This window comes from Mus musculus, chromosome X, assembly GCF_000001635.26.
Source record: "Mus musculus strain C57BL/6J chromosome X, GRCm38.p6 C57BL/6J".
Taxonomy (NCBI): domain Eukaryota; kingdom Metazoa; phylum Chordata; class Mammalia; order Rodentia; family Muridae; genus Mus; species Mus musculus.
The window spans coordinates 104,520,501-104,546,326 of NC_000086.7; the positions used below are offsets into that span (position 1 = coordinate 104,520,501).

A 25,826-nucleotide genomic window follows, 5' to 3' on the forward strand; every position below is an offset into this window, starting at 1 on the left:
TATGCCATATTGCTATCCTAGGAAAAGATAAAAATTGAAGATTTGGTTTCCATTGAATGTATACCACTTTCTCATCATTGTTAATTCAAAAATTGTAAGTCAAGTCATCAGAAGTTGGGAATCATCCATATATTTCCACTTGCCAGAATCTACTTTATATCCCACTTGATAAAAACTTGAAAAAAAAAGCCAAAGTGTTTTTCCTGCTCACACACTCCCCACAACACTTCTGATATCAGATATGTGGGATTTCTCCTCACACAGCAAGCAACCAATTTTCCAGAGTGTGAGTGCCAGCTGAGTGTCTGATTTGATTCAATTCTGACCTGTTGTACCTGAAAATAGCATTTGATCCCACAGGTCAAGTGTTTCGTTCTCCATCACTGACCACCATTACCACTTTGCAATGCCAGTTGCAGTCTCCAGACTGTCTTACCCATTTCTGACCAACCAGCTTGAAATTGAGAACTCCTAAGTTCACCTCCTTAGGCTTGATTAAGTTGCCACATAGCTCAGCACTCAGATAAATGCTTATTTACTGTTTTATTATAAAGTCAAAGATGCAGATAACAGCCAGATGGAAGAGATGCATGGAGCCATGTATTTATGAACTGTACAACTTATGTGACCTTTTTTTTTTTCTAGGCCCTCTTGCTTCAGGAAACTTACTTGTTCAGCAATCATAAAGTGCCTGGAATCCTGCCTGTCTGAGGGTTTATAAAGGCTTCAGTACATAAGAATGGCTCATTATATCACCTCAACCTTTAGCCATTCTCCTTTCCCAAGAGAGTTAATTGAGGGAGAGAAGGATTGAAATTTTCACTATTCTAATAATGAGGTTGATTTCCCAAGCAATCAGCTCCCATCATAAGGGAATCCCAGGATCCCGCAGCCATCAGTCATCTTATTAACATACAAAAGGTCACAACTTAAGAGACGTTAAGGGCTTTAGGAGTATTGTGCCAGGAGCCAGGATGAGAGACCACATTGTAGTTTTTATTAAATCATAGTACCACAAATCTATACCAACTTAATTTCAACAGCATATAGGAATGCTGCTCCTTTGTTAGCAGCTCTAACTTCCCCTTTCCATCTTGGCACTGGTGTTGTGTCTCTCTCTATTAAACACTAATATATTGTTTGCAATTTTTTTTGAGACATGATCTTTTTATCTTGGCTGTCCTGGAATTCACCCTGTAGGCCAGGGTGACCTTGAACTCACAGAGACCATCCCATCTCTGCTTCTCAATGCTGGGATTAAAGGTGTGTGCTACCACACATGCCCTGCAACCATTCTTAATATAATTTTATATTTTCATTATTACTATGATTTTTAGTGGTGTTGAAGGCTTCAGTATGTTAATAAAGTATTTTGTACAGGCAGTATTCAGTTTTATAAAGTTCTGAGTAAGGAAAGAACAAGTATGAATTTGCAGAATGTGTTAGGTTTCCATTGCTGTGATGGAGTGCCTGAGGAAATTAACTTAAACAGAACAAAGATTGATTTCAGCTCAGGGTTCCATGGTCGTCTGGCCTCATTGTTTTGAGGCCTAAGGTGAAGCAGAACATCATGACAGGAAGTGGAGTGGCACAAAGCTGCTTACCTACTGGAATCGGGGAAAGACTATGAAGAGGAGAGGAGGAACAGGAGAGGAAGAGGAGGAAGACAATGATGAGAGGAGAGGAGAAAGGGAGAAGGGTCAGAGGGAGAGAGGAAATGTGGGCAGAGAGAGAGATCCTTTAAAGGTATGACCTCAAAAGCCTATTTTCCTCCATAAGGCACTAAAAAGGTTATACCACTTATCCATAGTGCCATCAGCTCAGAACCAAGCTTAGAACACCTATAAGGGATATTCAAGATCCTACCATATGAATTAATGCTGGTCCCTCCCACCTTGCCATATCGTGTCTCCCTCTGGTGCCCTCTCCCTTCATTGTGATGCCAAATATCATGAAATCCTCACCAGAGCTGAAATGTTGGCAAAATTGTACCCTTGAACCTCTAATACCATGAGTGAAATAAACTTCTTTTTATTAAATATCCAACATCAAGTATGAATTAGACAAATATGTCTTCTCAAGTTTTATGGCTTTATATTTATGATCTTTGATATGTTTTGAGTTATTTTTATATAAGGTATAAGGTACATGTCTGAGTTCATTCTTGCGTATGTAGAAAATATGTAGACTATTTCCTTCTCATGGACTGATTTCACACTTTTCTCTAAAGTCAACAGGCTTCTTTGGGGACCTACCTTACTATTGAATTGTCCATATATAGTCTATAAACCTGTACTGTACTGTTTGATTTCTATAGTTTGTTAGTAAGGTTTAGTGTGGAAAACTGTAAATCATTCACAGATTGGAAACCATAATATACAAGTAAAAAACCAATAAGACAAAAAAATATGCCTAAACTAAACAATATGAGATAAAAGTATAGAAATATCAGTGAGTTCGTTTTGCATTAGCTATCTGCCACTGGCCATGGAGCCTACCTTTTTTTTTCAAAAACAATATTTTTATTAGATATTTTCTTCATTTACATTTCAAATGCTATCCCGAAAGTCCCCTATACCCTTCCCCCATCCTGCTCTCCAACCCACACACTCCAATTTCCTGACACTGGCATTACCTTGTACTGGGGCATATAGTCTTCGCAAGACCAAGGGTCTCTCCTCCCAATGATGGCCGACTAGGCCATCTTCTGCTACTTTTGCAACTAGAGACACAGCTCTGGGGTTACTGGTTAGTTCATATCGTTGTTCCTCCTATAGGGTTGCAGACCCCTCCAGCTCCTTGGGTACTTACTCTGGCTCCTCCACTGGGAGTCATGTGTTCCATCCAATAGATGACTGTGAGCATCCACTTCTGTATTTGCCAGGCACTGGCATAGCCTCACAAGAGACAGCTATATCAGGGTCCTGTCAGCAAAATCTTGCTGGCAGATGCAATAGTGTCTGGGTTTGGTGGCTGTTTATGGGATGGATCACTGGGTGGGGCAGTCTCTGGATGGTCCTTCCTTCCGTCTCAGCTCCAAACTTTGTCTCTGTAACTCCTTCCATGGTATTTTGTTCTCCATTCTAAGGAGGAATGAAGTATCCTCACTTTGGTCTTCCTCAATTTTCATGTGTTTTGCAAATTGTATCTTGGGTATGCTAAGTTTCTGGGCTAATATCCACTTGTCAGTGAGTACATATCATGTGAGTTCTTTTGTGATTGAGTTACCTCACTCAGGATGATATCCTCCAGATCCATCCATTTGTCTAAAAATTTCATAAATTCATTGTTTTTAATAGCTGAGTAGTACTCCATTGTGTAAATGTACCACATTTTTTGTATTCATTCTTCTGTTGAGGGACATCTGGGTTCTTTCCAGCTTCTGGCTATTATAAAAAAGGCTTCTATGAATATAGTCGAGCAGGTGTCCTTATTACAAGTTGGAGCATCTTCTGGGTATATGCCCAGGAGAGGTATTTCTGGATCTTCCTCTAGTACTATGTCCAATTTTCTGAAGAACCGCCAGACTGTTTTCCAGACTGGTTGCACCAGCTTGCAATCCCACCAACAATGGAAGAGTGTTCCTTTTTCTCCACATCCTCGCCAGCATCTGCTGTCACCTGAATTTTTGATCTTAGCCATTCTGACTGGTGTGAGGTGGAATCTCAGGGTTGTTTTAATTTCCATTTCCCTGATGATTAAGGATGTTGAACATTTTTTCAGGTGCTTCTCAGCCATTCGGTATTCCTCAGTTGAGAATTTTTTGTTTAGCTCTGTACCCCATTTTTTAATGGGGTTATTTGATTTTCTGGAGTCCATCTTCTTGAGATCTTTATATATATTGGATATTAGTCCCCTATCAGATTTAGGATTTGTAAAGATCCTTTCCCAATCTGTTGGTGGCCTTTTTGTCTTATTGACAGTGTCTTTTGCCTTACAGAAGCTTTGCAATTTTATGAGGTCCCATTTTTCGATTTTCGATCTTATAGCACAAGCCATTGCTGTTCTGTTCAGGAATTTTTCCCCTGTGCCCATATCTTCGAGGCTTTTCCCCACTTTCTCCTCTATAACATTTAGTGTCTCTGGTATTTTTTTGGTTGTGAGCCTAGCCTTTAACGGCTGAGCCATCTCTCCAGCCCTGTCTCTGGTATTTTTTTAAATATTTTTTATTACATATTTTCCTCAATTACATTTCCAATGCTATCCCCAAAGTCCCCCATACCTCCCCCCCCCACTCCCCTACCCACCCATTCCCACTTTTTGGCCCTGGCGTTCCCCTGTACTGGGGCATATAAAGTTTGCATGTCCAATGGACCTCTCTTTCCAGTGCTGGCTGACTAGGCCATCTTTTGATACATATGCAGCTAGAGTCAAGAGCTCCGGGGTACTGGTTAATTTATAATGTTGTTGCACCTACAGGGTTGCAGATCTCTTTAGCTCCTTGGATACTTTCTCTAGCTCCTCCATTGGGGGCCCTGTGATCCATCCAATAGCTGACTGTGAGCATCCACTTATGTGTTTGCTAGGCCCCGGCCTAGTCTCACAGCTATATCAGGGTCCTTCCAGCAAACACTTGCTAGTGTATGCAATGGTGTCATCGTTTGGAGGCTAATTATGGGATGGATCCATGGATATGGCAGTCTCTTGATGGTCCATCCTTTTGTCTCAGCTCCAAACTTTGTCTCTGTAACTCCTTCCATGGGTGATTGTTTCCAATTCTAAGAAGGGGCAAAGTGTCCACACTTTGGTCTTCGTTCTTCTTCAGTTTCATGTGTTTTGCAAATTGTATCTTATATCTTGGGTATACTAAGTTTCTGGGCTAATATCCACTTATCAGTGAGTACATATCATTTGAGTTCTTTTGTGATTGTGTTACCTCACTCAGGATGATGCCCTCCAGGTCCAACTCCTATTATCCGTAGGTTTGGTCTTCTCACTGTGTCCTGGATTTCCTGGATGTTTTGAGTTAGGATCTTTTTGCGTTTTGTATTTTCTTTGATTGTTGTGCCGATGTTCTCTATGGAATCTTCTGCACCTGAGATTCTCTCTTCCATCTTTTCTATTCTGTTGCTGATGCTCGCATCTATGGTTCCAGATTTCTTTCCTAGGGTTTCTATCTCTAGCGTTGCCTCACTTTGGGTTTTCTTTATTGTGTCTACTTCCCTTTTTAGGTCTAGGATTGTTTTATTCAATTCCATCACCTGTTTGGTCGTGTTTTCCTGCAATTCTTTAAGGGATTTTTGTGTTTCTTCTTTAAGGTATTCTACCTGTTTATCTGTGTTCTCCTGTATTTCTTTACCATCATCTGAGAGATGCTTTTAAATCTGGGTCTAGCTTTTCGGGTGTGTTGGGGTGCCCAGGACTAGGTGGGGTGGGAGTGCTGTGTTCTGATGATGGTGAGTGGTCTTGATTTCTGTTAGTAGGATTCTTACATTTGCCTTTTGCCATCTGCTAATCTCTGGAGCTAGTTGTTATAGTTGTCTCTGGTTAGAGCTTGTTCCTCAGGTGATTATGTTAGCCTCTATCAGCAGACCTTGGAGACTAGCTCTCTCCTTAGTTTCAGTGGTCAGAGTACTCTCTGCAGGCAAGCTCTCCTCTTGCAGGGAAGGTGCCCAGATATGCCCAGATGAATTTGCAAATTGCCCTTTCTAACTCGGTGTACAATTAAGTTGGAATTTTGATGGGGATTGCATTGAATCTGTAGATTGCTTTCGGCAGGATATCCATTTTTATTTTATTCATCCTGCCAATCCATGAGCATGGGAGATCTTTCCATCTTCTGAGACAACAACAACAAAATAAAACAAAGAAAAACAAGACCTTTAATCATTTTTATTTTCGCTGTGATTCTTACTTAGTTTTTCCAAAGCATTTATTGAGACTCTTCTGTCTTTCCAGAATCCTGTTATATAAATGACAGAAGCAAAAGAAAGGATTGACAGTATTTATTAAGCACCCATTGATGGTAAGGCCTATATCACTGAATTTTACTTGAGAGATCTTATGCAATCTATTTTTAAATTTTATTTTATTTTTAATTTATTTTAATACACTCCATATTCCATTACCTGCCCCTCCCATCCACCTTCCGACTGCTCCACATCCCACACCTCCTCCCCCACCCCCAACCCCACCTAACTTCTAAACTCCCTGGGGCCTCTAGTCTCTTGATGGTTAGGGGCATAATCTCTGAATGAACACAGACCCAGAGGTCCTCTACTGTATTATGTTGCAGGCCTCATATCAGCTGGTGTATGCTGCCTGTTTGGTGGTCCAATTTTTGAAAGATCTTGGGGGTCCAGATTAATTGAAACTGCTGGTCCTCCTATAGGCTTGCCCTTCTCCTCAGCTTCTTTCAGCCTTCCCTAATTCAACAATAGGGGTCAGCTGCTTCTGTCCATTGGTTGGGTGCAAATACCTGCACCTGACTCTTTCAGTTCCTTGTTGGGTCTTTCAGAGGGCAGTCATGCTAGGTCCCTTTTTGTGAGCTCTCCATAGCCTCAGTATGTGTCAGGCCTTGGGACCTCCCCTTGAGCTGGATCCTACTTTGGGCCTGTCTCTGGACCTTCTTTTCCTCAGGCTCCTCTTCATTTCCATCCCTGTAATTCTTTCAGACAGAAACAATTATGGGTCAGAGGTGTGTCTGTGGGATGGCAACCCCACCCCTCACTTGATGTCCTGTCTTCCTGCTGGAGGTGGGCTCTTTTGGGATTTTTGTTTGTTTGTTTGTTTTTGTTTTTCAAGACAGGTATTCTCTGTATAGTTCTGGCTGTCCTGGAACTCAGTCTGTATTGGAGAGGCCCAGGCTGGCCTCGAACTCAGAAATCCACCTGCCTCTGCCTCCCAAATGCTGAGATTAAAGGCATGTGCTACCACTGCCCAGCTTGGGATTATTTTTAAAGAGACTGAAAGTGTGGGTCAGTAGTAGATTGCTCTTCTTTTTTTAGTATACTCAAGGTTCTGGGGTAAACTGTCAGCACTTCAAACAGAATTATTTTAGTTATCTCTTTTTCAAGTCACTAATTGCTGACATACAGAAACAAAACTTGTAATTTTGCTGAAATCATATATTAATCTTTTCTTATGTACTCTTTGGAATTTTCTATATAGACTTTCATCTGTGAATAAAAATAGTTTGTTTCACTTCTCTTTCAGATTTGTCTAATTATTATGGTTAAAATATTATCTAATTTTTCTTATGACTTTTTGTTTGGGCCATTTGTGTTTAATAGTGTAATGTTTAATTTCCAAATAATTATGAATTTTGGGATTTTTTTATTTTTATTGATTTATGGTTTTGTCTTCAGTAGATTTCCTGGGCTACAATGACAGAACACAATAGACTGTTTGTTTTTTGTCCAGGTTTGTTTTCTACTTCCAAACCTCATATCCAACACTAGCATTCCTGCTCCTGAGGATTGACTAGAGCCTACCACATCTCAAGCAAGTGCTTAGTCACTGGGCTTCATCCCTAGCCTCATTTTCAGTTTTTATTTTGGTATTTGAGTTCAATAAGTTTCCAAAAATGAGCTTTTAGATACTTAAAGGAACCCAGCCTGACCCATTGTTTCTGTCTCTCAAGTAGTTTGGATTAAAGGCCTGCAAAACCAGGAACATAGTTTTCCATTGTCCACAAACATAGTTCTTCTATTGGATTAAGGCTCCACTCTCCTGACCCCATTTGACCTTAGTTACTTTCTTTTTTCTTTTTCTTTTGCAGTTCTAGAGATTAAACCTACTGCCTTCTTCATGCTAGCCAAGTGCTGAGGCATGCTAGTCTCCTTAATCATTATTTAAAGGGGATATCTGTAAATACAGTGTCATTGAAGGCTTAGCTCTTCAGCATATGAATGGTAGAGAACATGTTTCAATTTATAACAATAATTTTCTTTTTTGTCTTGAAGTACTCCTTTTGTTTGTTTGTTTAGTTGGTTGGTTGGTTGTGGGTTTTGGTTTTTCAGGACAGGGCTTCTTTGTGTAGCCCTGGCTGTTCTGGAACTAGCACTGTAGACCAGGCTCGCCTTGAACTCACAAAGATTCACTTGTCTTTGCCTCCCAAATGCTGGGATTAAAGGCCCAGCTAGCAGTCCTTTTGTTTAATGACTCACAAACTATGGTTTTGTTTTTGGTTTTGTATGTTCCTTATTGCCTGTGGTCAGTGAAGTCATTGGTTTTTTTTTTTTTTTTTTTTTTTAAGCTCACATTTAGTTTATATTTTGACAGAAAATTTCTTAAATATCAGGAGCTTAAAATTCAATGGAAAACAAAAGAAGCATACAAGCAAAACTCAAACCAACCCTAGCAGCTCTTCTAGTCTTTGCACATTAGCTGAGAGTCAGGGTGGCCCTTTAACACCTATCAGACTAAGATACACTAAGCCTAGAGATAGGTTTAGTTCTTTTTGCATCTTTTCTGTTGTGTGCATCTTGTCATGGACATATACACAGATTTCTGAACTCCCCTATACACATGAGGGCTTTTGGATATTTTAATTTTCCAAACTATTTCCCCCAGTTTCTGCCCAGGGTTCAGATAGTCTGCTGTCTAAACTATGGTTTGCCTTATTCCTCCTCCTTGTGGTATTTAGCAGCAATCTCGACCACATTTCCTACGTGAGTTTCTAGTTTGTCCGAAGTTTGGACCACCTTCTAGAAATCCTACAGAAAAATGAAAACAGATGTATCATCTGTTTGTGAGTAAGCATTGTTCTGCTTGTAGTTTCAAGCTTTAGTTAAGCTTTTAGGGGGTTTCCACCCATTATTTGTACAGTTTTTCTGCTTTGCTTCTTTCCTCTCCCGTGTAAGTTAGTGTGGTCAATGATCCCCACATCCTTGGGGATACTCATGTTCCCTCTCTGATCTTTCAATTGCATAATCTCTGGCAGCAACTCTGTTCAGTCTTTGATCTCAGTGCTGAGACTGATTACCAAACATCTCTGGGAAGCTTTCATTTCATTTTTATACTTTTTAATATGAGGTTTCTTTCTTTTTTTTTTTTTAGTTTTCGTTTCTATTTTCTATTGATTTTGCTTTCTGATTTTCATTGGTTTATTTTACCATGCTCACTCATTATTTGAAACATAGTTTTGTTTAATTCTTCAAATATATTTATTACAGATGCCTGGAAGGCTTTGTTAAGTCAGACCTCTAGGCCTGCTCACAGACCACTTCTGTTACCCGAATCTGCCCTGGCTCTGGATTCCACACTTTCCTGTATCCTAATCATATTAATATTTTTATATTGAACATTAGACATTTCATACAATATATTTTAAGCAACTCCCTGCATTAGGGAGTTAAAAAAAACACAAAAACTTGTTTTGTAGTTTAAAAACTCAGCTAAACTATTTTAGTGAAATCTATTTCTACTGCAATTTAAAACATATGATGTCATTCTTCAAAGGATACTGCCTTGGGTATGTACATAGTCCCCACTGGATGATAGAATTTTAGCAAATCTCTTTTTCACTTCCCTTAATATCTTTGTTAAGGTCTCTAACTCTATAAGTATTATATCCAGCAATTTAGTCTCTCCTAATTGTTGTCTTGATTGCTGCAAGCTTGGTGATAAAAGGTTTTTATCATCTTATGTATTAAATACGGTCATTTTGCAGTAGGAGTGTTTGGTGCATTTAGTGGCATGGTTGATATTGCTGGAGACTGAACCCTGGGCATCATGCATATGTTCTCCTACTGAGGTATACTTTCAGCCCTGGAATTCATGTTTTTTTTCTGTTTGTTTGTTTGTTTTGTTTTTGTTTTTGTTTTGTTTCTACCATAGCAAGGCTTTTCTTTACTGTTTCCCTGCTTTTGTCTGGTCTCCAGTTCATTTTATTTCTCTCATTCTCAGTATTTCTTAGTTGCCTATAGTTCTTTGTCTAAAGTTGAATCCTCATGAGCTTTCCTTCTTCCATTTTAAGATGTCTCTTGGTGTCCTCCTTGTTCAACTCATGTTTAGGCAGCCTTAATGGTGAGACTTTACAGGGAAACAGTTTCACAGAGAACTCCCTGTTCCTCTGGCTCTTAGATTTTTCCAACTCCTCTTTCATAATGTTCTCTGAGCCCTAGGTGTGGGAGTTTGTAGATCTATCAGTTGAGACTGGGCGCTACAACTTTGCATTTTTATTTGTTGTGGTTTTCTTTAATGATCTTGTCTGTTGTAAAGAGAAGTTTTCTTGATGTGGGGTGAGGACTACACTTATATATGGGTTGAAGGGTAAATATTTAGAATGTGGTTAGGGGATTATGCTGGCTTAGTAAAATGCTAGTTGTATACTCTCCTCCATGATCCATAACTTCATTCACTCTGAGTTCTCAACTAGATTTCCAGTACTGGGAAAGAAGGCATGATTCTCTTCTTGTTTTGAACAGATCTTAACTCCAATCATAGAGCTGTTTGTTACTACCCAGGTATTTGTGGCAATTTTTCACCTTTGGGGTTATGGTACTATACTGGTTGTTGTAGTTCATAGGCATCATCATTGGGTTGGACTGATGGTTGATTCCCTTCTTTGAAAACTTGCATGGTACCTTTTGGTACCATGAAAAGAGTATCCTCAGGGAAGAGGCTTTTGAGCCAGTTCCAGCTGAGGTGTAGCTGTGTTTGAAGTACATGGTGTATTCTAGTAAAGGAAGTTGAAGATATCACATAGCTCAGTGATTTTGTTTTTCTGTTTAGCATTATATGGATTTAAAAGTAGCACTTGCTATGTAATAAAGTTCCCCAAACATCTTTGTGCGGCTCTACTCATCTAGCTTGGTTTATCTCTGTGATATTTGAACTCTGGAAGTTCAGTATTTTATTTTCCATGTTTCTCCTTAACTTGCTTGTATTTTTCTCCTTCCACCTTTAATGCTTTTCTACAAACTGATTAAGTCTTCTTTATTAGTTGTATTTCTGTGGCTCCTTTGAATATTTAATAGTTGTTCTTATGTGACAGATGTTAATTTAACTAGGCAAGGTGCTAGTTGTTTTTGTTACCATTAGTAATAATCTTGAGATTTGTTCTAGGACAGAATAAAATTTCTTGTGAATAATTGGGTCTTAATTTTTAGGGTTTGCTGGGCAGATCCAGAGCACACTTTCACATATTTCCCCCCTATTTACTGTATAAAATCTTTGTGTGTGTTTAGATTTTTTTTCCATTTTAACTGGTGGCAAAATGAACTGTTTCTGGGCCCGCATAGATTCCAGGGATTGTTTTTCCTGCTTCTTTTGCTTGGTTCATTGGGGTTTCTAGTTTGAAAAATCATTATCATGAAGCAATAATCCATGTACAAGTTTAAAAGCCATTAAAACTTCAGGCATATGACTTCCACAATCCAATAAGTGACAAGGAGTCGAGTAAAAATGAGTACAATGTCTATGAAGATTTTTCTTTAAGAAAGCATTTCTGACATTTAAAAACCATTGTCAGTGTCACTAAAAATAACACTGACATGTGCTAAGTATTTCAAGAGCTGTCATCTTAAGATTCCTTTAATTTGATGAGAAACATTTGGTCCCCTGTTGTTGGGAGAGAGGACAGTATATAGTACCTGCTGTGTGCACAGCCCATCTCTCTGATATCCTTAGAAACCACCATGCTGCTACTCATCCAAATGCTTCAGAGCCTCAGGTAATGAGGGTGGAGGATTATGGAAATAGCAAGTTTGGAAAGTAGAGTAAAATCAGCATTAGGTTTACACTAATTGGTAACTGGTGGCTCAGTTTGATAGGATAGTGCTGGGTCATATTCAAAAACACTTATTTGAGTTGATGCTTATGTGAAGATGAAACACAGTTTAATGATGAAATTATGCATATAGTGTGTATGTGTGTTGCTGAGATGGAGTCCAGGATTTTACTCATGATGATCATGTTTTACCAGTAATCAAAGACCTAAGACCCCCATACACAAGGTAGGAGTTTAAACTGACATACAGATATATTTCAGAGCCATTTGGAAGCTTATGAAATTGCAAAATTGTGTGCACTTTCATGTACATATATTTTGTGAAGAGTTTTGGTAGCTTTTTTCAGATCCTAAAAAGTGTATATCATCAAACTGAGAGTTTTTCTCACTTCTTCCCACTGAAAGCCTTCTTCTCAGCAAGCTTTTTCCTACTTTGATCTTTTTTGGCCCAGTGAGTTTAGTTATGATTGCTTGCATGAGTAAAGGGTTATGTACTGGAACATGAGCAATTTATCAATGACTATAGCATTAAAGAAAATCACACCCCTTCCCAGTAACCAATAACTGTCCATAGTCCTCCAATGCAAACTTAGTTCTTAGTTATTCCTTTTTTTTTTTTAATTTCTAAGACCTGCTCTTATGTAGCCCAGACTTGTTTATATTGCCCGGGATGACCTTGAATTTATGCTGTGCATCACAATGCTAAGTTTAAAATAATATCATCAATTTGTTAAAATAATAAATGCCAAGGTTTAAAAACAATTGAGCTGGGGGAGATAGCTGCATTGATAAAGTGCTTGTCATGTAAGCATGCATACCTGAGTTCTGTCCCCAGAATTTATATAAATAAAATGCCATGTATGGACACACACACGGACACACACACACCATCATATGATTTCATTCTGTTTCACCTTTTGACTTTCTTTTATTCTCCTTTTTTCTTGTCCACAGTTTTAGTAAAAAATGATGACTCTTGGTAGTTAAAATTATTCTGAAGACATATGCATGTCTTCAGTATGTTGGATCACAGTAGAAAGACTCAATGCAATAAATAACTTTGGTTTTTATTAATCTTTAAAAAGACTCATGAAATGAAGTTGTTTCACATGGGTTCCAGCTGTCCAAATCTCTTAGGTAAATAAAAAGCAGAAAATGTCACAAGCTTATGACCAATAAAATATTTAAAAAACAATTTACTATTATTATAGGCATGTGCCATCATATTTGGCTGCAGCATTCTGAGATGGGAGGATCTCTTGAGCTGAGGAGTTAGAGAGCAGCTTGGGCAACCCAGTGAGACCCCAAGAAACACAAGAAATAGGTTCTTCAAATGGTTCTGTTAAGCTAATCATACTGACATGGCACAGAGTGACAGACTGCAATTCTGAAGCTGTCTCCAGGCTGCTTGGTTAAAGGGTTTATTCATTTACTTATTCATTTATTTACACACACACACACACACACACACACACACACACACACACACACACTTAAATATGGAGGTGAGAGGACAACTTTTTTAAAGGCATTTTTTATTAGATATTTTCTTCATTTACATTTCAAATGCTATCCCCAAAGCCCCCGACAACTTTTAAAGTTGAGTTGATTTTTTTTCACTATGTAGGTTCTGGAGATTGAACTCAGATGGTCATGCGTGGTGGCAACCTTTTCCTCTCAGAATTCTAGAATTTTTTTTTTTTTTTTTTATATAGAGTCATCCAAATTAGCCCAGGCTGACCTTGTACTGGCAGTTATCCTACCTGCCTCAGCCTCTTTGTTTGTTTGTTTTTTTTTGTTTTGTTTTGTTTTTGCGAGACAGGGTTTTTCTGTGTAGCCCTGGCTGTCCTGGAACTCACTTTGTAGACCAGGCTGGCCTCGAACTCAGAAATCCGCCTGCCTCTGCCTCCCAAGTGCTGGGATTAAAGGCGCGTGCCACCACTGCCTGGCCTGCCTCAGCCAGTGATTGGATTATAGGCTTGACCCACTAAACCTGCACGAACTGTAGTCAACTGTAGTCAATTGTATTCATCTGCCACTCAGCCCTGCTCCTCTGTGCTGGGGATTAACCTTAGGGCATCTTGCATCTGTACTATATACCTATCACTTTAAACATACATTTATTTACATTTATTTTTGAGATCGTCTCCCCAGATTATAGAGGCAGCTTTGAATTTACTCTGTAGCTTGGTCAGGCCTTGTACTTGCACTTGCTTTCTTAGCCTGACATTATAGGCATGAACAACCAAAGCTTGCCTGAAAACTGTTCTGTTCTGTTCTTTTTCTTCTTTTTCTTTTTCTTTTCTTTTCTTTTCTTTTCTTTTCTTTCTTTCTTTCTTTCTTTCTTTCTTTCTTTCTTTCTTTCTTTCTTTCTTTCTTTCTTTCTTTCTTTCTTTCTTTCTTTTTTTGAGACAGAGTTTCTCTGTGTAGCCCTAGCCGTCCTGGACCAGGCTGACCTCAAACCACCGGCCTCTGCCTCCCAAATTATGGTATTAAAACCATGTGCCGCCATCACCATTCAAAAACTGTAATTTAAAAAATTATTTATTAATCCCCCTCACAGAGTTCCTCCCCCATCCCCTCTCCTGTACATGAGAGAAAAACCCCTCCCCATATCCCCCCCCCCCCCCCGATATCATGTCTCTTGAAAAACATATATAGCTAGGAAATAGCTTCCAGATTTAGAGGAAATAATAGTTGGCAGAAAGGGGTTAAAAAATGTTGACGCCACCTATTTTATTTTGGCTTATTTGCCTGGTGTTTTACTCCAGTAGTTTTATATTTTATATGACATTTTACTCTTCTGTCGCTCTGCCACATGCAGACTCTCATCCAAAAGCAACTTCAGGTTTGCAATTATTGGGTCTCTCTGAAACACATTACTCCAATAAGTGCTAATTGTTCAGAGCGTTTCATGTAAAGTACCAGGGTGGATTGTTAAGTATGATTTAATGACATTTTGACTAATTTGTCAGTCATCTACATTTTGTGATGTTCTAACAGCAAAACTTGCTTTCCTTGTATAGTGAATTGTGTTTTATCTTCACTGAAATTTTTATATGCTACAGCTGTTTTTATTTTAGAGGTTGCTAACATTGTCATGGTCAACATGTAAGATTATACTAGTTGGTAAAGTTGACGAGTATTTCAGTGAAGATTTATGAAAAAAATCCCTTTTAAAATCATAAACATATTCAAATATTTCAAAAAAGTTTAAGATGTACTGTTGTCTTTGTTAAATTTTAGAATCCTCTAGAGTTGATAATGTAACCTCCAGATCCTGCTGCTGTGCAAGAGTGAGTATTTTAATATTCAAAGAGATACCAACTAGTTTTTCAATGTCACTGCATATGGTGAGAAAATTAGATTTGAAAAATTCTGCTGCTTATATCATGAAAAAATGCATACTGATGTTTACATGTTCCTATATAAAGCATTCTATATATTTACATCTTTATTTATATCTATAAAGTTTCTTTTTGAATGTCTATGCCTTGAATTTCCTTGGTAACAACCTTAACTCAAATAACATTCTTATATAGAGGTTTGCTTTATGTCTTTTTTTTTTGTAATCTACAAAGAAATTTGTTTTCTTTTGTTTCTAGTACATTGTGATGCAAATTAAAGCTGTTTGTAGCTGCTGCATTGTAATATATCAAATGGCATTCTCAGCAAAGATATTTAGGGTCTTTACCTAGAACAAAGTAATTACATTTTTAAAGACTAAATCTAAATAAAAGACTCGTTTCTGGGTTTCTGTTGAGCCTGACCCATACAGGTTGAGCCTCTCCCAAGTGGTTCCAGTTCCTCAGTATTTAGTAGCCAAACTTCAGCTGGCTGCACTCCCCCTTTCAATGATTTCTGCCTTCTTTGTTGGCTAATTGGAGGGGAGAGGGCTTCCCATTCTTTCTGTAAAGGACTTTGTGCACATGATGCATCTATTAATGGCACTCTTATTTTTGTGTGAGTGTGGAAAGCAGAGGACAATGTCAGATGCCTTCTCTCACTGAAGCTGGAGCTCACTGGTTTCCTTAGGTTGGCTGACCGGAAGTCTCTCCTTCCTCAGTGCTAGGATTACAGGCATTCACCACCATGACACCTTGCTCTTTGCATGGGTGCTGGGCATCTGAACTCAGGTGTTCCTCCTCAGCCATTTTACCAAGTGAGCCCTGAAAGAAGCTTTACCTTGTCAGCCCTGAAGGGAAATTTTCAGGATGCTCACTTGATGATGCTGTTTTCAAATATTTCTCTAAGTGTATGATGTGTGCTTTAGGTGCAAGTGAGCTACTCCTTTTCTCTCTCCCGACTATCGCCTTCTTTCTTCAGGTGATATACTTTTGGAGACCAGTAAACACAGTTCTCAGTATGAGAGAAAGCAAACCAGATTTGAGAGCATGCTTAGATGCATAAAGCAAGACTTTTTTCTTTTCTTTTCTTTTTTTTTAAATACTTATCATAATGGCAAAGTAAACGACAGAAGGCGTGTGAGGCTGAGCAGAGACTGAACATGATTAAGTGCCATTAGCCTGGTCAGTGTTCTATCAAAAAGCCATTACCATTAATTTCTCAGCTCTACTCATGTAAAAGAAAAACACTGAACTAGCAAGAGGGGGTGTTCCCATGATGAGATGTTACAGAGGGGTCTATATGTCACACCTACCAAGCCACCCGGGAGTGAGTAAATTCGATTGTTTTCCCATGGGACGAGATGTACAGAACCTGCCATCAGAGTGACAGAGTGAAGCTCTACCAGTATTGGTTTTGAAAATTATAATATAGAAAAGACACAACAAATTTATGTATACGGTTTTAATAAAGGACATAGGAAGATAAAGCTGACCAGCATTTTTTCAGTATTTCTGCAGCAAGACACATCGTTTTAAGAACACTATATATATCACTGTAAGCAGACTGATGGCAAAAGGGATTTATAGCAAATTGGCAACTTGAGCTTAACTGTTGAAGTCCCCCAGTGTCTTTCCTTTTCTGGCTCTCCAATAGATTCCTTATATTACCAAGACCCAGATCTCTCTTTCCCGCTGTGTTCCTTTGCCGATTTAGGCAGCAGGCTGAAAGCAATTATTCTTTGAATGCATCTTATTGTTCTTTTCTTTTAACCATTCCCTACCAAAAATGAACATCCTGATAGATTGAATTCATTGTGTGTTTTAACTCATTCTGCTGATGGATGTTAACCAGACTTCTCCAAAGAACACATTTAATGGTTTCAAATACTGTGCCTTAGCCCTTTTGGGTTAGTAAACAAGCCAAGGGTTGCATGCTAGTTAGGAGCCATCCATTCCTTACTGTAGTACATAATACTCACATGCAAAGGCTACAGTGCAGTATGGTAGGTATAGGTGTGATTAAAGATATGCATATGTAGCTCACACCTTCAACCATTTCGTCCTGTTTGCGCAGAGTGCATGAATTTTCTGTGAACATGGAACTTGCATTAGGGTCCGATGATCTTGTTAGATGTCCTCTGTGCCTGTGCACAGAGCATGTCTTTCAGCCCAACTGGGTCTCTTAGACACTCTGACAGCAGAAATTTTAGAACAGATAAATGAAATGTTCTTCACTTCCTGTGATTTTGGACTTCATTAAAAAGGAGAGAAGAGAATGATCCCTGTGAAATGTTTGTTCTAAAGACCTATCAATCTGCCTTGAAAGAAGGGCGTGCATTCATGTCTATGTGCACGCATGTTGATGAACATGTTGATGAGAGTTGAAAGACATAGAGTGTGAATGGTTATGACATTCCTGTCATTTGGGGCCTTGTTAAATCTCAGGTGTATGTTGCAATAATGTGTACTACACAGTATTCTTAAAACATACCTTCTAGGACTGTGCTTAAATATCCATTAACATGAATACCTACACTTTGTGCAATTTGGCATGAACATGAGGAAGCACATTGTTTTCCCTGGAAAAAACTAACCCTGAGATTGGGCTGCCTAGGTGCCACAGGAGATATGGCAATGTCCGACGCCATCTAGTGTGAAATACATATGTCTTAGAGGTTCAGCGAGGGGAAGAGGCACATATTGCATTAGAAAACAAAGAGCTGTCTAAATTGCAAACTTCAAGATGTTGGAGAGAGAGGGACTCTTGGAATGGGATTCTGTTCTCTTTGCTCCATGGTTATTCCAGCACTAGAAAGTAAAGTCTCTCTAATAATATCTGTGTGTTTTGGGATGGCACTTTATCTCCTTTATTTTGGAAAAATAATTTCCATTCTATCTTTTTCCAAGGACATCGTTGCAGCAAACGGAAGAACATTAACAAAGTACTCTAGGCTCTGCAAGAAAACATTCTGCGCTAGGAGCATGGAGGAAAAGAATGGAGCACATTTGTTTGCTCAGAAATACTGTAATGTTTAAACTTTTTATTCTAGTCCTGCAAATAAAACTATGTAAGAGCACTAGGGAGTTACATAGCACCTGATAGCTGTGGGATATCAACAACAAGTAGTTCCACTTTCCAACTGTGGAAGCAGAGTACCGAAGATTGGGGGATGAGCTCCCACAGAAGTTATTAGGCAGGGTTCCAAGGAAAAGAAAGCAAATGAGTGAAGTCAGGGTGTGCTAATTAGGAAACAAACCTGTCTTCTTGATCAATAATTAACCTCTTAGATGTCTATATATAGTAATCAATACACAAAGAATCTATGCATAGGGATATTATCAACGCCTATAAACTAATGAGATCAAGATACTAAAACAAGAATAGGGTTTCTTCTTTCTCCAAGCATCCAGAGAAAATCCTGGTTTATTTGGCCTTTTGGAAACAGCATAAGTCTTAAGACACTGAACAATCAGCTTGTATTAACCTGAGCTTTACCCTTCCAGTGCTTCCCTGTAGTTTACTAACATTGTCTTTTGTGACATGATGTCTATGAGAGATGAATGCTAATACACTCCACAGAGAAGTTCCAATGCCTTCCAGACTTTACAGCCCAGACAGCAGCTTCTGTACTGTCCCTTAGCAGAAGACGATAGGTGGGGTCAGGGAAGGCTGCTTTGATGCTGGTTTCTTCTGAAGTGCTGCTTGCACCCCTTTATAGAAAGGTACATTTGTATAGGACTAAAAGGCAAGGTCTGTGGGCCATAAAGCCACATAGATGGCTAAATATGCTTCCAAGGAAAACCTAGACATGAGAAATGCTTCAGAAGGAGCAATGGAAAGGCAATTATTTTCCTATGTGAAAGTATAAATTTTCATCATGAAATCCAGCATGCAGTCTCCTATTTCACTCCTCAATTTGTGAGTTTTAGAACCAGTCTCCAGGCCCTGGCCCTAATAGATTTATTCATTTCTTGTATTCTCTCAAATGAAATGCTGACTACAATCTTTTTATTTGATGCTAAATACCTCACCCTTGTTAAAATGACCCAGGGGGACCAAATGGACCCATTAGGTTGTTGCTTTCAATAGCTGGATTGTTTTCCTTCTCAGTTGCACTGGAACCCCAACACAGATTTGTTTGTACCAGGCAACTCTTTTTCACTCAGAGACATTTTAGAGAGAATAATTTAGTAAACCCAACTATCTCTCAAGGAGTTCAATTCCTTGATAACTGAGATGCCTGTAACTCCCACTGATCTCCGTTAAGAGTTGGGGCTTTTATTGTCAGCAGCTGTGCATTAGAGTGCTGGTTGAAAAATGAAAACCATCAATACTCTTAGGTACTATTATTATAAAGAAGCAGCATTAGTGTCCATCTCATTGATCCAGGCACTAGGACTGAAAGGAAGGCTGGTTATAAATAAGTGGGGAAATGGATGTAAACTCTCTTAATGGCTGAGCTGCCACCGAAGCTTAAAAAAAGAGGACTGGAATATCACTGTTCAGTTAACTCTGCACATTAACTCCTGCTGTGAAAACACAGACCTTTAGCTAATCCTCAAGCCAGTGGCATATCTGAAACTTTATCTTCTTCAACAGAATTTTAATTATACCTGATAATTGTCCTTAAATCCGTTTTACAAAATGGATAGTCCATGTCTTAGGCTTATAATATTTCTACTATCATAAAAGTAATTTACAAAGGCTAAAACAAAGCTATATACTGGAGAAACAAATAAAATAGAGATTTTGACCACAGCCTGGCATTAAACGTTTTTAAGAAAGGAATTCCTTTTTGTTCATTGGTTTTTCTCAAGACAGGGTTTCCTTATGTAACCCAAGCTGGCCTGGAGCTCATATGGAGAGCAACCAGGGTGGTCTTGCAGTGATCCCCCTCCTCTGCATCCCAGGAGCTGGGACAGGCATTCACTATTATACCTGGTCTTAAAATATTAACTGTTATGTTACTAAAGTGGGAGTCTGATCTGTTCCTCTGTATTAGTTGTGGTGCTTTCAGAAACTTCTGTGACAGGACAGATTTTGCCTTGTTAAATTCTCAACAGGACCTTGGTCACAGTCTGTTTGATCTCCTTAAATTTCAGATACTTGATACAGGGTTTGTTCAGAGCTCATCAAATATTTAAATTGCTATTTAGGTGAAAAGCATGATCAAATACAAGCCTCAGCTTTTTAAACCTTGATTTTTGGCAGAATTCTATATCGATATATTGCACATACACATGTTTATATATGCCCATGAACATAAGCTGCAAATACATGCTGACTCCCCTCAATACCAGAAAGACCCTACAGTGAGATGTAATTAATAATCTTTCATGGGGGAATTAGACTCTAAGGCAATCTTCTGAATTCCCTTTTACCAGACTAGACAAATATAAAGAGATATATATTTACACTTAGGCTTTCATGGATTGGGGGAGGGTAAAAAGGAAAAACTGGCTTGAAGCAATTGTTTCCGATTGGAGTTCATTCAGCCAAGTAAAGTTGCCAAGTCTGGAAAGATCTGCACAGGGGTGCAATGGAACACCCGAACTGTGACACTAGCAGTCCAAACGGTGGCTTAGTTTGAGGATTAGAGTTGTTCCCAATATTGAAATCTGTAAGCCTCACGGGAGATGGCGGCTCCTGAGGATGAAAAGCAGAAATGTATAGGTGAGTTGAACAACAAAAGTGACGCCTCGTTGATAATAATTTGTAACCATTAAAATCATGTTATGAAAATATACTAAAAAGAAAAAAGAAAAAGAGATGGCTCAGAGGGTAAAGGCACTTCCTGTTGAGCCCAATGACCTGAGTTCAATTCCCAGAACCCACAATGGTAAAAGGAGAAAACCAACACCTGCAAGTCGTTCTCTGACACCCACCTCTTTGCTGTGGCATGCATGAGCCACACCCCCAAGCAAGCAAGCAAACAAACAAAGTGGTAATTAAACACTTTAAAAAGAAAGTATATTCGTATTAGTAATTCTGCTTCTGGATTCTGTTCTGTGGAAATGGTTCCAACTGATTTCTTTTCAAGTACTGCATTCCTCATAATGTAAAGATAGATTAAAAACTTAAAGTTAGATTCAGTCTACACCACACATACACACACACCACAGACAAATAACTTCATCCATATAGCACTTTCATATAATCTTAACTGTTCTCTAAAATGAAATTTTTAATCACTGCATAATATTTTATTAGAATTATAGAGCAGTCTGTTTCATCAATCTCCTATTTCTAGATACTTAGTTCTATTTTTAAAATTCTGACTTAATAATAAATTGATATATAGCTGTATAGCACACTGGCTAATTGACTAAAATACATTCCTAAAATGCAGTTAGTTACCAGATAAAATATTATGAACATGTCAAGGCTTTATATATGTCACCAACTTGCCTTCACACAAATGGATGTTATATGAATTTAAACATGTCTGCAATGATTATGAATACTTGTCTCACTGTGTCTTCGCCAACATTAGATGCTATATAGTCCATAAAGCCTGGCTTATTTAGTAGACAAAACTGATAATTACATTATGTTACCTTACACTTATTTTACAGCAAAATTAAATAAATTTCTAATTTATTTATTAATTTTATCAGTTGCATTGTTACATCTTTTGCTCATCTTTAACTGTTGTATTTTTCTTTCCTTAATGATTTGCAAGAAATCATTAAATTAAAGATGTTAATTTTTGTATGCTGTATATTTTGCAATTGGTTTCAGTCTGAAGAAAATATTATGTGGAATCAGTGAATCTTTGTGTAAAGATTATGAAAATGTTTTATTTATCAAAACTGAAACAAAATAAAAAAGTTCATGCTTGTTAAGTTGTTTTTGAGATTTTATTTTAGGCATGTGTGTGTGTGTGTGTTTCTGCAGGTATGTCTGTGCCCCGTGTGCATACAGTGCAAATATTGGCCAGATCTCCTGAAAATGGAGTAAGAGTTGGTTATAAGCCACTATGTGATTCCTGGGAACTGAATCTGGGTCCTCTAGAAAGAAGCCTGTGCTCTTAACTACTGAGCCAGCTCTTCATCTCCAGTGTCTGTTAATTTTAAGTTGCAAACATGGGTATTCATTTTGTCCTTATTTTTCTTTAATTAAAAAAAACTCTTCACATTAAAATAAAGGAAAATATATACAAAACTATAATTAATGTATTCAACTATTCTATGAATAGATATTTAGGTTGAGTTCAGTTTGGATATTTTACAAATATCACTGTAGTTGCTATCTATACATACCTTACAGTCTTTATAGCTCTGTGTGTCCTGGAATTCACTATGTATCCAGAGATAAAACTCAGAGAGATGCCTGCCTTAGCCTTTCGAGTGCTTGGATTAAAGGTATACACCCCTATATCGAGCTTCGTGACAAGTTTAAAAATATTTTTCCCGTTGTTCTCTAAAACTGTCTTTAAATATTATCAGAATATGACTTTGTTGTTTCTATAAAACCAATAGCCTAACTTATTTGGATAGTGTTCCCTAGAAAAGGTATTCTTTTTTTTTTAAACATTAAAAATATTTTTAAAAACTCAATATATACACAGACATATATATGAAGTAAGAATAGATTAAGTATTTATGTCAGGAAAAAATTAACAAAATTTCACTACTGAATAAGTTAAGGAGGAGATAGTTTAAAAGTGCATAGTCACATGAGAAATACAATTTTTATCAGCATCAAACTCCTTTCATGTAAGCATATTCAAGACACAGACTGGAGAATGCTACAAAAGAAAGAAAGAAAATAACTCTCACTCTAAAATAAGAAAAGGTATTCTTAATGGCAATTATGCTTCCCTGGAGAAGTTGAAGCAATGTATTTCATGGTTGAATATTCATTCAGGATATTTATGAAAGGTTAGGGAGAATTGCATGGTCATATAAATTTGAGAAATATACTACTTCACTTTGGGGGATTCACAATATCCCCTCGCATATTAAAAATTCTAACACATACTGCCACAAGGGCAAGGTTCCATGACTTGAATAGGAGATGACAAGAAATGATATGTAGTCAAATAAATTCAAAGGGTGACTACAAATGCTGCCTAGTGAGTCACAAACCTGTTAGCACATAGAAAGTCCCAAGACTTTCTACACTAAGTATACTAACATATTACCTTCTATTAACAATTGTTTTCATAAAAAAATTACTAGCATTTCAGACTGCATTAGACACATGCTAAAGTAGAGAAGAAGTACCCTAGATAATGGAAATACAGGTACTACAGGTTCTCTCATCAAAATTTCAAACATCTCATCAAAGCTTTAACTAAGAAAATAGACTTAACTGTTCTGTATTTTAACCTTTTGTTATAAGTGAAGCTGCATAGCCAAGAGCCCATCAGGCCTTTAAATGCAACATCATAAGAAACATGGCACGACTAGAAGCCATACCCAGGGTTGCAATTTTAAGTTAGCTGTTTGACAGCTGTGTAACCTCAGTTAGATGGTTTTGCTGCATTTCAGTTTTCTCATAAGAAAATATGAATTGTAACAGTCATCTTACCCAGCTGATGGAAGTACTTAGCAAAGTTTTGTCTAGTACCTGTACTTGTATCAGCCCATAGCAGAAGGGAAATGACTGACGACAGGAGAACCCACAGATTGAGAGGCCTCTGAGTAACTGTTAGCCTTTTCATGGGAAAAGAAGTGACGTGTTACTAGTTCAGAGCTTTAAGTGCTATGATATTTCTATAACTAAAAGTCTCCTTTTAATATGGAATCACACTGCCCTTATTTACTTGTAGGTGTTGCAAAGAGAAGGCTGTTAGGTTTTTCAACAGGTCAAGGAGAATCCTGTGCAAAAAGCTGCCTGCTACTGATAACAAATTAGTAGCATGTTAGGTGTGTTAGAGTGTAGGGAGGCTGCTCTTTGCCTGTTAGTGGGTAACAGTAGATTATTGGCAGACATAATGGAGTCAGGCAAAAAGAACTTATTTGTAATCTGTATCATTTCAGAGACCTGGAATGCACTGTGACAAGGTTTATAATTCACAGTATGAAAGTAAACAACCTGAACGGGATATTTGGCTGTTTTTTGGAACCCCTGGGGTCTTTTAGCACAAGTGAAGTACATGTGAGTTTGTCAGGAATAAAGGCATTTTTCTCAGTACATTGCACAGGGAAATTATGCATAGAGCTTCTCCTTCTGTGTGCAGCGAGAGTGAAGAATTTAACACCTTGCTCACCAGAATGAGAACATTCTCCTTTTCTAGTTCTGCTCTCAAGGCTGCTTCTCAGTTCAGGGGCTACTGAATGTGCCCCCTTAATACTCACCTGTCGGAGACACAGAAAATGTGAAACCTGCTACGTTTCCGACTCCACAGCAAGTGATGATGAGCCTTCTGGATAATCTGTAAGATTGAAAAGTACAGGTGAGCGCTATGCACTCAGTGTTGGTCCCTCAGAGGTTTGTGATGCTTGGTCCCCTGTGCGGTAGCACTGAGTGGTAGAAACTTTCAGAAACTGGGTCTAGTAGAAGGTATTTCAGTCAATGGGAGTTCTAGCCTCAGAAGGCAACACTGTAGTACTTATTTGAGTATAATTGTTGTATGAGGAGATTGTTATAAAGCAAAGCAGCTCTCCATGTTTGGCCTTTTCTGCAGCAGCCATTTCTCTTTCTCATGATGCACCAATTCATAATATAGGGGTGTGTGTGTGTGTGTGTGTGTGTGTGTGTGTGTGTATCTGTCCTGAGATACTGCCACTATAAATCTTCCAGCCACCATAACTGCAAGACACATAAACTACTTCATAAAGTACATAACCTCTGGTAACTTTTCATTTTAACAGAAAATGGACCATAATGGTAATCAAATGTTCCCCTGTCAGTCTTATATGGGTGGATATTTGGTCAGTAACATCTTGTCTTTCTGTTCAACCCCTGGAGGTGGCCAATATCTATAGAGCTCCAAAGACTGATGTTCTACAGGAAACCTTGATAAACAGAGGCATTTATGTGCCAAGAGCGATAGGTCTGCTGTATTTCAAACCAAGATTATTTTATTTATCAGCATAATGTGATCCATAATACTGGCTGGTATTTGACTTAAACAGCTGTGGTAACAGCTCAACACCATCTGTCTTTAATGGAATGTTTTGGGTCTTGTTATCCACAAAATTACCCTATCTCGCTGTTATTCCAATGGACATAATTGAGACAGCTATTATAGTATTTTAGGTGTTGGTGGGTTTCTGAAAGGGAATGAGGTATCTAGAAAATAAGAGGTTTTAGGATTAATAAGAAACAGCATTTATGGTACAAATGTTTTGTTTCTGACCTCTAGCTTTTTGGAATGGAAAATAACCCTGTGGATCACCTTGTTTAATGTACAGATAAGCACTCTGTTCTCACTCCCAGCATAATAATGTAGTTGGCATTTGAGATACAAGTGTCCACAGTGAACATCCCCTACATCTAGTAAATTTTGTTTTATGAAATCAATGTACCATTCAAAGTGCTCCCAAAAGTGTGAGAACTCTGAAATCTGAGGCTAACTAGCCAGCATGCCAAGGTGGTCTACTTTTGCCATGGCAGGCTGGCAAATTCAAGCTACTGAGTTAATCAAGCTTCAGGCCTGACTTCAGCAAGATTCTGTCTTCTGTGGAATCCCAGTCTCTCTCTCTCTCTCTCTCTCTCTCTCTCTCTCTCTCTCTCTCTCTCTCTCTCTCTCTCTCTCTCTCTCTCTCTCTGAAAGGCTTTGCTGTGAATTTGCAGCCCTCCCGCACTGCATCAAGTTTCCACATAGTGATCTACCAGGTGCGTACTGCCATGC

The 25,826-nt window shown here is 38.3% G+C and overlaps 1 protein-coding gene across 4 annotated transcripts in view; it reads right to left on the minus strand.

Moving 5' to 3' along the window:
• Nucleotides 1-16,468: 16,468 nt before the first annotated feature.
• Zdhhc15 (zinc finger, DHHC domain containing 15) overlaps nucleotides 16,469-25,826 on the minus strand; it is a 134,122-nt gene continuing 124,764 nt past the window's right edge. For all 4 annotated transcript variants that reach the window (XM_011247506.1, XM_011247505.1, NM_175358.4 and 1 more), the window contains 2 exons: nucleotides 24,328-24,404; nucleotides 16,469-20,668 (listed from right to left, as the gene is read on the minus strand). In XM_011247506.1, the coding sequence (XP_011245808.1) occupies nucleotides 24,358-24,404 (47 nt within the window). In that variant the 3' untranslated portion in view covers nucleotides 16,469-20,668; nucleotides 24,328-24,357. The remainder of the gene's footprint in view (nucleotides 20,669-24,327; nucleotides 24,405-25,826) is intronic.